This window comes from Cryptotermes secundus, unplaced genomic scaffold (assembly GCF_002891405.2).
Source record: "Cryptotermes secundus unplaced genomic scaffold, Csec_1.0 scaffold586, whole genome shotgun sequence".
Classification (NCBI taxonomy): Eukaryota; Metazoa; Arthropoda; class Insecta; order Blattodea; family Kalotermitidae; genus Cryptotermes; species Cryptotermes secundus.
In genome coordinates, this window is record NW_019725009.1 from 20,146 (window position 1) to 32,984 (window position 12,839).

The 12,839-nt window shown below is 36.2% G+C and overlaps 1 protein-coding gene across 3 annotated transcripts in view; it reads left to right on the forward strand.

Moving 5' to 3' along the window:
* The window catches only part of LOC111863202 (DNA polymerase alpha catalytic subunit), a 103,073-nt gene that overhangs the window by 6,326 nt on the left and 83,908 nt on the right, over positions 1–12,839 (forward strand). For all 3 annotated transcript variants that reach the window (XM_023849291.2, XM_023849290.2, XM_033750960.1), the window contains exons 3-5: positions 3,233–3,453; positions 12,142–12,281; positions 12,570–12,708. In XM_023849291.2, coding sequence (XP_023705059.1) covers positions 3,233–3,453; positions 12,142–12,281; positions 12,570–12,708 — 500 coding nt within the window. The remainder of the gene's footprint in view (positions 1–3,232; positions 3,454–12,141; positions 12,282–12,569; positions 12,709–12,839) is intronic.

Genomic DNA, 12,839 nt, shown 5'->3' on the forward strand with positions numbered 1-12,839 from the left:
TATTATTATTATTATTATTATTACTGGGGATGAATCATGGGTGCATCACTACCATCCTGGATGAAAGCATGCTTCATTGCAATGGAAGTATCCCAGATCATTTTCAACCTGGAAGTTTAAGGTATGCCATCAGCTGGGAAGGTTATGCTTACCACGTTTTGGGATTCTCAGTGAATACTGTTAAGGCCCCCATACACACACAGTTTGGCCTCCCGGTTGACCTGCACAGTTGAAGACTGAAAGGCAAAACTGAGGTGTGTTGTGTGGCCGGCCGGCTGGCTGGCCAATTGCTTGGACTGTTGGACTGTAGAAACCCGTCAGTCTGTCAGTTCTACCTGCAGGACGTAGAACATGACAGGTGGAACGCACGTGTGTGATGATACCGACAGGCTAATCTCTCAGTTGCTGCTGCTGTCTTGCGTTGTGTCTCAGCAATATAGGCTGGAAGACCGTGGCTGTGGCATGAAGCCTGCCGGTTTATCTGCGCATGTATGGGGAAGGAAAGGAAGAGGGCAAAATGTGAAAGTTTTGCCTGTAAGGTTGATTGGAAGCCCTTAGCCTGTTTTCAGAATTGCAGTGAAAATGAGAATTCTGTATCATATTGTGAAGTTTTGTTGAAGCTTTGGGATGGAGTTCGCAGAAAATGTCCAGGCTAAATGGAAAAATGGATACTTATGCCAGACCCCATACAGTCCAAGCAACTGAGGAGAGAATTCAAGATATGTGATACTCTGACTGTCAGCATAACACGACTTCAAAATAAACCTATCTAGTTGTTTATGTTGATTTAATTCAATAAATGCTACATATTTGGACCATCCTCATGACAGAACAGTATGCAAACAATAAAGAGAATTCAAGAACTACAATGGGAACTTTTTGAACATCTACCTTACAGTTCAGACTTGGCCCCTACTGACTTCCATCTGTTGGTCTGCTAAAAAACCACCTTGGTGGCAAACATTTCACTGATGAGGTTGAAATGAAGGTGCAGAAGTGGTTGAGACAACAGTCAAAAAACTTCTCTGCTGCAGGTTTTGATGCCCTGGTAAAGCTGTGGGGCAGGTGTATGAATATTGGAGAATATGTTGAAAAATAAATTCTTTTTTCCAGGTTCGAATATCAGATGTTTTACATTTTATATCCATTTGTGATCTCTTTTCTGACTCCCCCATAGATTTCTTTTTTCTCTCCATATTTCATCTTTTGTACATAGCTTCTAATTGAAGATGCTACGGGATGGATAACACCATGAAAGTGGAAATGGAGTGAAGCTGCAGAAGAAGAGGTTGATTTGTCACAGCATAATCCATGGATATTGTTAGATATTTATCCTAGTTATCTGACTTATTTATCCAAAAGTATTTTCACGCTTGTTGGGGGGGTGCATATGTGATGTGTGTGAAGTAGCATATTTAATGCCGTTTTCTAACTAGCTGTTAAAGACAGTTTTAAGTTTCACATTGTAGTTGTATGCAGATATGGTTAAGGATTTTTAGGCCTTTGTTTTTAGTAGACCAGTTATGAATGACATTTTTAATTGGAGACCTAAGTGAACTTTTGTTTTATCATATCAGATGTTCACTAAATTGAGAACAGATGTAGAGAAAAGCAACGTAGGTATTTCAATTTGTATGATATGCTGAATTTAATAAATTTGGTTAAATTTAGAACACAAAGAACTTTTAATGTTTTCATGTGTTTGTTCTGTTTTTTTATGGCTTGTTTTATGGTGCTGTCAGTATCTAGACTGTCTAACGCTGAATAGTAGGATAATTGATGAATTGGAGAGGATTTGGAAGGAAGATGTCTCGGGCTAATTAAGCTGTTTTCCTCACATATTCTTTGAGGGACTAAGGAAAACCAACTTGCTCAGTATATCTACCTGTTTGTGCTCACATTAGAAGATATAGTTGAAGCATATTAGGTTCTGACTTTGATTAATATGGATGTGGTCTAGTTCAAAGTACAACATTTATTCCCTTCCCCACCCTTTTTGTTCCATTTTCTTCTTTGTGTGAAAATGTGTTTAATTAAATCATTGACATGGATGAGTAAGCTAGGCTGTGTTTTCTGTTTGAGAAACATAACAGGAACTATATTTATATGTAAATTTTCTCTGCAGATAAGTGACAACTATTTAGGTTAGTTCATGTACATTTACAAGTCTTGAGCACATGAAGGCCAGATTATATGAGTGACTTGTTAGATTTTGTCTTTGGTTCATGCGGACATTGAATAATCTTATTCAGGTGGTACAGGATTATACTGTAATACTTTAGGCAGTTATTGAGATAATTTGGAGCAGAAAAGTTAACACAGTTGTCTGATTTGCCACTGTTTCAGAGTTATGATATTTCAACATTTGTGTCTCGATTTTCTTTTTCTTTTGTGCATGCTCCCCTGTGTGTGTCTCTGTGTATTTGTATGCATATTCATGTGGTGAAGCCTTCATAACATTGTATGATGGAGCTCATGCTGCGGTTGCTTATACCTCATATTGCTTCCAATGGCAAAGTAGTGATAACAGTGAAATGAGATGGATATTGTCTGTATTAAGGATAATAAAATTTGATTAATTAATGTTTATTCGATTGTTGTCTGTAATTAAAATAGAATCAACAGCCATGAACCTTAAAAATATGGCTCTGAAGGAAAGAAACTTTTCTTTCAAAACCGTAGTAAGAAAACTCTTTAGTCAGTTTTCCTCAATACCTTACAGGATTTAAAATTGTCATATGTAAGTGACTAGACATGGGTTTTGGATTGGTAATTGGAATTATTGAACACTTATAAATCATTAGTACAATTAATTATAACGCTCTCACTAATTCAGACACTCCACTTCTCACTACAGCACACAATAAATTTTGTCAGTTTGTCTTCACTAGCAGTTGCTAGGCTACTGCTCCCAACAATGTAGATTCCTCAGCTTCTGTGTTTGTGTCATCGCTGAATGGCAGCTGACTTGCAACTAACCCTTTTGTTGCAACTGATCTCTCCAGTGCAAATCACTACTAACTCGCTGTCTGATTTCTCCTGTAACTGTCGCTGATGTAGAAAACACAGATCCCAACCATTCTTCCATTGTAATGTGCATATGCGTTGCCAACCAATGGTCTCGGTGTTGTTAATATATTTACCCAGCTGTTGCCTCGCAGTGGACCATGTAATTGTGTCACGATATATAGATTGCAAACGTATTTTATATATAGATGAATTTTGTATGTAGGTGGCTGTGGATATGTGGAAGATGGACGTGAGATATTCGATGATGACCTGGATGATGAGTCCATTATATCTGCTGCATCACAAAATAAGAAAGAAAGAGTTGGACCAAAGAGACAGAAGGATAGAAGAAAGGAGATTAATCAGATGTCTTCAGATTCTGCTGGCAAATCTAGCAACATCAGAACCATGCTTATGAACATGCCAGCAAAGAAGAAAAAAGAGGTAGAGAAAGACTGAAGCACTGTCTCTCAATGTTTTGAATCCAGATTGTTTATGTAGGTGATAATTTCTATAGAGGTCTCTGTTTTTCGAAGTACATTGTGTTGCTTTATTCTTCAAATTAATATGTAATTGGCTTTGAAAACTCGGCTTCTTATGCGTGCATACGTGAGTGTGTGTTCTACCTGTCACATCCTGAGGCAGTCCATTTTGGATTGCTGTTTTCATATTGTTTTCCCATTTTCCAAATGACTTTTTTTCATGAGGAAAATTCTAATAGTGTTTATTTGTAATTCTTATAAATAACAACTGCTGTACCTGTGAAGAATTCTATACCTTCTTCTAGAATTTAATTCAATATAAAAATTATTGAATTTTAGAGAACCTTTACAATTTTAAAATGATATAGTTGTAGCAAAGGAGGAGTAAATGTAGAGGAAGTTAGTGGAAAATACTGGATGCTTGTAACAGCTTTCATATTCATTGGTTTGCATGTATTTTTTAAAATATTTGTTCCTTCTGAAGATGATGTACATTTTATCCAGATGTGCGAACATGACATCCTCTTCTCATTACAAGCGTACTTCTTTATTCCGTTGGAAAGGTTGAGATAAGCCACATATGTAGCATTTATGAGGGAGATGGTTGAAACAAGAAGAATATACAGGATTTTGAAAGGAAGAGACCATTTAGGAGACATAAAGATAGGTGGATGAAAGGGGAAGTTTGAGAAATACATTGTGAAGATGTGAATTTGAATGGTTCAGAACAGGGTCCATCGGCCTGTACCATAAAGTTAGTATGTTACCTTACTAGCACATGTTGTGCATGCCAGAAAATATATTTATTGGGTGAAAGGTATTCAAAATAAAAAAAAAATGATATCTTGGAAACTAATTGTTATACATGTATCTGGTTTATTGGTTCATGCCATCAGAAAGGAAAACTCTGAAAGTTTTTTTTTGTGCCTGGCTTACATGCATGTGCCGCCACTTCTCTGCCACCACCACTTCTCTGCCACCATTTTAGGAATCACCTGGACAGAGAGATGGCTGGGAGATGGATCGGCAGAGGTGGACCAGTCGCATGGCCTCCTAGGTCACAACATTTAACCCCACTGGAATTTTTCTTGTGGGGTTATGTGGAGAACATTGTCTACCAGGTTAAGGTCAACAACATGCAACACCTGAAAGCCTGCATAAGTGACGCTGTGGCTATGGCAACACCAAACATGCTTCAAGCAACATGGAACAAGGTCGAATATCATCTGGATATTTGTCATGCCACCAAGGGAGCCAATATTGAAATCCTACTTGGAAAGTTATGTACTCAGAAAAAAACTTTGATTGTTTCCCTTTGTCCTGTTGTAACACATAAATGTGAATAGTAACTGCTTTCTGAGATATAATTTTATTTTGGATACATTTCATCAGGACATCCTGTATTTATTGGTGGTGATTCTTGTCCTTGTCTCAAATCTCAGCAATTTTCTTTTTGTATGTCATTACTGTTTACCCCCTCGGTGTCTCCAACTTATCGTGGTGAGGGGGTTTGAGTATGCCAAGGACCCTGAGAGCTATAGCAGTGGTAGCGTAGCAACTGGGAGGACCTCCCTTGCTGGACAGGTCAAAGGGTAGGCATCAGACGAAGAGAGACACCAAAAACTGATGCCAGAAGCAGCGTCATCAGTAGCGACTTGAAGCACAGAGCAAATGATGCTCGAGATGGTTCAAGTTCGTATAGCAACAGGCATGATCAGAGTGGTTTCAACGGCTGTTGTACTGCGATGTGGAAAGCAAATGGAAAAACTACCACATCACTTTTCCTGGATAGTCTCTTTCCAAAAACAGAGATACCATGTATGCGAGATGTTTCCTCTGGAGACAAAACAATCTGGAGGTAAACTACTACCCCAATCGGATTTCCGGGGGGTAGTGTTTATAGAGGAAATGTCATGCAGGCGTTACAACAAGAAAAAGTGCGAAGATCAGAAGGAACATCATGGCTACAAGATTGGAACATGGAATGTAAGGACCTTGAATCAAGCAGGCAAATTGGAGAATTTGAAAACGGAAATGCAGAAGAATGAGGGGTGTGTTTTAACAAAAAGTTAATTCACTGTTAACATATTACCGGGAGTTGGCATTCACTGCACAACACAAGTAAAAATCCCCTTTAATGAGTTCTATTGTCACTGTAGGTAAAAATTCATCTATATCATAAAATGAATGTGAATGTAGAAACTATAATAACGCTTTCTTAAATTGATTTTTGTGCTTGGACAATTGTTTTATATTACCTGGAAGACTGTTGTAAATTTTAAGTCCAGTATACTATGGACTCTTCTGGAAAAGTGTTAAATTTGACAAAGGGAGATGCATGTTCAAACTATTCCTAGTTACTGCTGCGTACAGCTTGAAATTTTCAGCAAACATTTCCATATTAGCAACTGCAAACGTCATCAAGAAATATATATATTGAGAAGGCAAAGGTAGAATTTTCAGTTGACTAAAAATTCTTCTACATGATTCTCTGTTCCCAGCTCCCACAATTAATCGAACAGCTCTCTTCTGCAATCTAAAAACATGTTTGCTATGAGTTGAGTTTCCCCAGAATATCAAGCCATAAGACATTACTGAATGAAAAAAGGCAAAGTACACCGTTTTTAGAACATCAATACATAAGTAATGTTTGGATTTCCTAATTTTATAACAGGCTTCATTTAGTTTGCCTGTAATTGGTACAATATATTTTTTCCAAGGTATAGTATTATCCAGTGTTATTGGCAGGATTTTGACCTCATTAGATTCTAATAAAAGTTTATTTCCATATTAGTATTTAATTTTTTGGTAGGATTTTGTTTGGTGAAAAAATGCACACAAGTCTTTTGGAAATTTGAAGAAAGCAAGTTTGAGTTAAACCATTCATTCATAAATCTAAACACCATAGTAAGTTTCTTTTCAAAATGTTTGAAACTAGATTCATTGATTATTACACTTATGTCATCAGCAAATAATACAACAGAGGTATTTAATGGGTCTCAACACTATGTATAAGATGGTAAGTCATTTATATCAATCAGAAACAATAATGGTCCATAGATCGATCCTTGTGGAACACCTGTAGTAATTTTACCCCAATTAGATAATTTGTTTTTAAATTTTACCCTTTGATATCTATTTCCTAGACATGGCTTAATTAAAGAATACATTACACCATTTCTTCTTCTTTGGCGCAACAGCCCAATGTCGGGCCTTGGCCTCCCTTTTCAAGCCCCTCCATTGCTCTCTATCCTGCACTGCTTTCTTCCAGTTCCTTACACCCATTCACTTGTTCGCATCTTCTACCGCCACATCAATCCATCTAGTTCTTTGTTTCCCAGCACGTCTCCTACCACCTATTGTACTATATACAATTTTCTTTGGGATACGCTCCTTATCCATTCTCTGTACATGCCCAGCCCATTGCAATCTTTTAAGCTTATTGTCACTGAGATCTCTGGCTCCTTATGTAATTTGTATAGCTCTTTATTATATCTTATTCTCCATATCCCATTCTCTTTTATTGGTCCATAAATTCATCTTAGGATTTTCCTCTCGAATGAATTGATGACTGATTCCCCTTTCTTGTTTAGCGTCCAACCCTCACATCCATAATAACATAATAAAGCACCGGTCTTATCATTGTTTTATTGTTGTATTTTTGTTTTAATCACTCAGTCTATATCCTTTGATCTAAAACTGATAGTGACAAGGAATATGCATTACTCACTAGTCTTATTCTTCTTGTTATTTCATGATTTATCTCACCATCTTTGTGGAATTTTGATCCTAAATATATGAAGTCTTCAACTATTTCTATCCCGTCCCCTTCCATATTAATTTCTCCAGTTTGCCTTGGATTCCTTCTAGATTGTATCAACATTTTAGTTTTATTTACATTCACCCCTAAGCCAGTTGTTTTTGCTATGGTTTTTATTTCTTTATATGTCTCCTTCATTGCTCTTATGGATCTCGATACTATAATAATATCATCTGCATACGCCATTATTTGCATTTGTTTACACGCTATTGTGTTCCTTGTGTCTACCTTACATTTCCTCACTATATATTCCAATACCAAATTAAATAGTGATGGTGCCACACTGTCTCCCTGTTTTAATCCTTGATTTGTCTTAAAGCATTCTGTTAACTGGTTCTGGATTTTAACTTGATTGATTCTTTCTGTCATGGTTAAGTTAATTATTCTACTTAGTTTTGTTGGAATACCAAAAGTGGACATAATCATCCTTAATTTCTTCCTTATTATTGTATCATATGCTCTTTCAAAATCTATGAAGCATAAGTAAATATCTGTATTAAATTCCCAACATTTCTCCGTTATTTGTCTCAGGGTGAATAAATTGTCTATTGTTGAACTATCGGGTTGAAATCCTGATTGATATTCTCCTATTATTTTTTCTATATATGGATCCAGTCTCTTTTTTAGTATCCTTGTTAAAATTTTATATGCTGTTGGTAGTCATGATATACCTCTAGAGTTACTACATGTTAATTTATCCTCTTTTTTAAATATGGGACATATTATGCTCTTTCCCCAATATTCTGGTATCTTTTCTTCTTCCCACACTTTATTTATAATTCTACTGGTATGTTATCTCCTCCTGGTGCTTTATTTAGTTTTTGTTCCTTTAATGCTTCTTCCACTTCTTCCTTTGTTGGGGGCTCTATTGTCTCTTCCTTTTCCCCTTATCCATCTGTATTTTCTTCTTCATTGTCCTCATTATCTTCCATATTCTGATTTTGATTTAATAATTGTTCAAAATATTCTTTCCATGTATTCATAATCTCTGTTGTATTATTTATTAGAAGCCCTTTTTTGTCTTGGATAAATTCTGTTTTTGGTTTGAAACCTTCCTTCGTATATTTGATTTGACCAAAGGCATTTTTTGTTTTGTTATTTTTGAAGTCTTCTTCCATTTGCAGTAATTGCTCATTAAAAAGACCCGTTTCTTTTTCCTGCAAATCTTGTCTGCTTTCATTCTTGCTTCTTTATACGCCTCATTTCTTGCTCTTGTTGTTCTTTCCATATTTGAAGGAGAAAGCTCTAGATCGCATCAAGTGGAGGAACTGTTTTGGAAGAGACTGTGGACCTGTCGTCTTGACAGATTACAGATGAATGAATGAATTCCATATATTTCTTATTCTTGAGGTTTATACTCTCCCTACATTCCTCGTCGAACCATTCTCTATTATCCTGTTTCCCTTGATATCCCAGAGTCCTCTCGGCTTCTGTAATTATTGCAGTTTTAAAATCTACCCATATCCCTTCTACCATTACTTCTTTCTTTGCTCTATTGTCATTAATTTCTTTAATTTTATTTTGAAATGCTTCTCTCATATCACTCTCCGTAATCTTGTCAATATTAAATTTCTTACATTTCTCATACTGCTTGGATCTTTGACAACTTATTTTACATCTGTATTTAACCTGTACTAAGTAATGATCAGTATCACAGTTGGCCCCTCTTAATGTGCTTACATCCAGGATATTCATTGCAATCGCTTCTCTGTGAGGATATGATCTATTTGATTGAAGGTTACCCCATCTGGTGCTGCCCATGTTCTTTTATGTATATTTTTGTGCGGGAAGTATGTAGAGCTGATGCTCAAGTTCTTACTTTCTGCAAAATCTATTAATTTTATTCCTTTATGTGAACTTCGTGTCCCAATTACTCCTCTGTATTCCTTCTCTTTACCTATTTTGGCATTAAGATCCCCTAAAATAACCATTATGTCATTACTTGGTATTGAATCATATATCTCTTCCATTTATTGATAGAAATAGTCTTTGACCTCCTCTTCTTTTTCTTTTGTAGGTGCGTGCACGTTCATCAACGTCATGTTGAAAAATTTCGTTCTAATTCTCAAAGTGCAAATTCTTTCACTAATTGGTTTAAAGTCTATTATTGTGCTTTTAAATTCTTGTTCTATTACAAAGGCTACACCAAATTTCTTATTGCCTTCTGCTTTACCACTGTGACATATAGTGTGTTTCTTTAAGTCCATGATTCCTTTACCCAGTCATCTAATTTCCTGTATGGCTGTGATTTTCATATTGTGCTTATCTATCTGCTCTAGTACCAATTTCATGGCACCTGGTTTATTGATGTTTTTCACATTCCATGTACCTAGAGGGTAGTCCATATTCTTTGCCAATTGTTGTCTTCCATTCTTTTGAGGTTTCCAAGGCTTGATTCCAGGTTTTGAGACATTTGTATTTTTTTACGGTGAGAGGTCGTCATGGTTCACACAGTCAAAATCCTTTTCCAGGTCGAAAAATATACCTCCACATATTCTTCTATTATTTAAGGCTGTCAAAATATTGTGACATGTTGCGCAAAGCCGAGCCCCCCCCCACACCAGCAGTGANTAAAATTCGCTACATCAAATACATCGAGAAGTTATTTGTCGCGATATACGCCCGATACGTGACAATATCATGTATTAATACATAAGCTGCATTTTCAGTTGATACTCTTCCTGAATCCAAATCGACTGTCACCTTTCTTGTGTACAGGGACTATAATAGAACATTTAAATCTAGTTGGAAAAACTCCTGTAGATAATGATTTGTTAATAATGTAACAAGGGAGAGCTGATAAATGGTGCACTAATTTTCATTAGCTTCAAGGATATTTCATCATACCCATATAAATATTTCCAAGGAAGATTTTTTATGATTTTTTCAATTTCACCTGAAGAAGTATTATAATAAACAATGTATTAAAATATTGAAGATTGAGAGTCTGGGATAAGTTAAATGGCGAGTATGTAGTGCTGTTGATGTTAATTCTATCTTTATCCTTAATTTTACCAGAGATACTTTCAGCCATTTTTAAAAACTGATTATTGAATTTCTCTGCATAAATTTTTAAGGAGTAATCATCACAATTGTTATCTGTATTTCGTTTATCATATTTGTTATTACCTCATATTACACTTTTTATGATGTTCCATGTTCAATCTCAAGAAATTAAATGAGGTGGAGGGTAAAGAACAGTATCGTATCGAAATCTCAAATAGGTTTGCAGCTTTGGAAAATTTGGAAACTGAGGTGGATGTTAATAAAGCTTGGGAAACTATTAGAGACAATATAAAAATATCCGCCAAAGAGAGTCTAGGTTATTATGAACCGAATAAGCATAAGCCATGGTTCGATGAAGGATGCTCAAAATTATTAGATCAAAGAAAGCAGGCCAAATCGCAGTGGTTACAGGATCCAAACGAGTTAAATGGGGATAATCTGAACAATATAGGACATGAAACCATCAGGCATTTCAGGAACAAAAAAGGAGAATATCTGAAAGACAAAATTGATGAGCTTGCAATGAACAGTAAGAACAAGAACATTAGAGACCTGTATAGAGGAATAAATGACTTTAACAGGGGTTACCAGACTAGCAGTAACTTAGTGAAGGATGAGAATGGTGATCTGCTTGCAGATTCCCACAACATTTTGAATAGGTGGAGAAACTACTTCTCTCAGTTATTGAATGTACATAGGGTCAGGAATGTTACGCAGACAGAAATCGATACAGCTGAGCCGTTAGTACCTGATCCTAGCCCTTTTGAGGTTGAAAGTGCTATTGCAAATTTGAAACGGTATAAATCGCGAGTTAGTGATCAAATTCTGGCAGAACTTATTCACGTGAGAGGCGAAATATTATGTTCTAAGGTCCACAATCTAATTACTTTAATTTGTTATAAGGAAAAGTTGCCTGATCAGTGGAAAGAGTCTATTATTGTACCACTTCACAAGAAGGGTGATAAAACACATGAGAAGTCCATTAAGTCATATCTGTGAGGACCTGTAATTAAAATAAAATTTGTATTTTTTTTTCTGTTTGTAAACTTTCATAAGTGTCTTTAAGTCCATTCATTGTTTCATTTTTTGCAACATTTGAGCCTCCCCATAGTATAACCATATCATCCCAAGTTAGGGAGTTAACTTCCTATTCACACAGTTGCACAATATTTTGTTTTCATATTCCTGGCAGTACCATGCCCATAACCTGAAATTTCTTGTCCACTGGGTTCAATAATTTGGATGCATATCCTTTTATATGACTGTCCCCCATTAATATGAATTTATTTTTCCCTAATTCCTTTTTATTTCTATCTAACGGTTTATTATTTATTCATTCTAACTGCTTCTGTCCATCACAGTCACTGGGTATTTTGCTGAGTATTGCAAACTGCTTTAGAATTGTAGTTAATTGTTGTGGTTTACGTGCATTATTCCTCATGTTAGTTTTCCATTTCTTGTTGTCTTTTACTGTCTGCCATTCATTGCTTCTTATATTCCCATTCATATTATGCCAATCAGCATTCGTATGATCTCGAGTAGTACTTACATTAGCATATCACTGTATCAGGTCCACATCTTTCTTTAATAATTTTATGATCTCGTTAGCTGAGCTAAGTTCTTGATGTAGTTTTCCTACCTCTCTTCAGAGATTCAAGCACTGTGTACAATTCTTATTCGTATTCCACATGCCTGTTGGAACATTATTTTCAAGTTACTGGTCATACACTGCTACACCACTCTCCATATTGGTAGATAAATAGATAGATAAATAGACAGACAGACAGACTTCTTGCAAGCCCTATGAACTACTTCTCTTTGCAGGCCCCTGTGAAACTTGATGAAGATGCCATTCTGGGGGATATCATGGAGGAGCTTAACAGCACGTGTACAGTAAGGCCCACTACTCACGCTACAAAATTGAGGAGGTTGACTCCAGTCCAGCCTACAGACTTGGCAGCAAGGTACTAATATAGCATTTCAGATCTTGACCTACTTCACACAAAATTCATTGTGTAAAACCACCTCATTTGAATTTCAGGCTAAGATACTTCAAAATTTGGACAATTTAATCTGCATGTTTTCAGATGCATGTTCATTGCTTTCGATAATCTGGCTGCAGATTTTCTACACATTGCAGAGAATTGAAGCAAAACAGACTACAGCTACAAACTTTGTATGGTCAATTGAAGCAAAACAGACTACAGCTACAAACTTTGTATGGTCACATGTCATTGTGTTCTTTGTACCAGGAACTATATCCAGTCCCTGACATCTAGCACTCCAAAGTTGCCTTTGAAGTCTTTGACTCCAAAAGCAGTGCCAAGTTATTGTACTCCAACTACAGAGGAGGAGAAGACACAGGGAAGTATCAATACGCTACCAGAAAACGTAAGATACTAATTTAGGTTTTCATATAGAGGAAATTAGTACTATTTTATAAGTTGCTGTCAAATGTCACCACTGCAGGTGGCCTTTAATATTACACTGCCACTCCTCTTCTCTCTTTCTCTTTCAGCAGT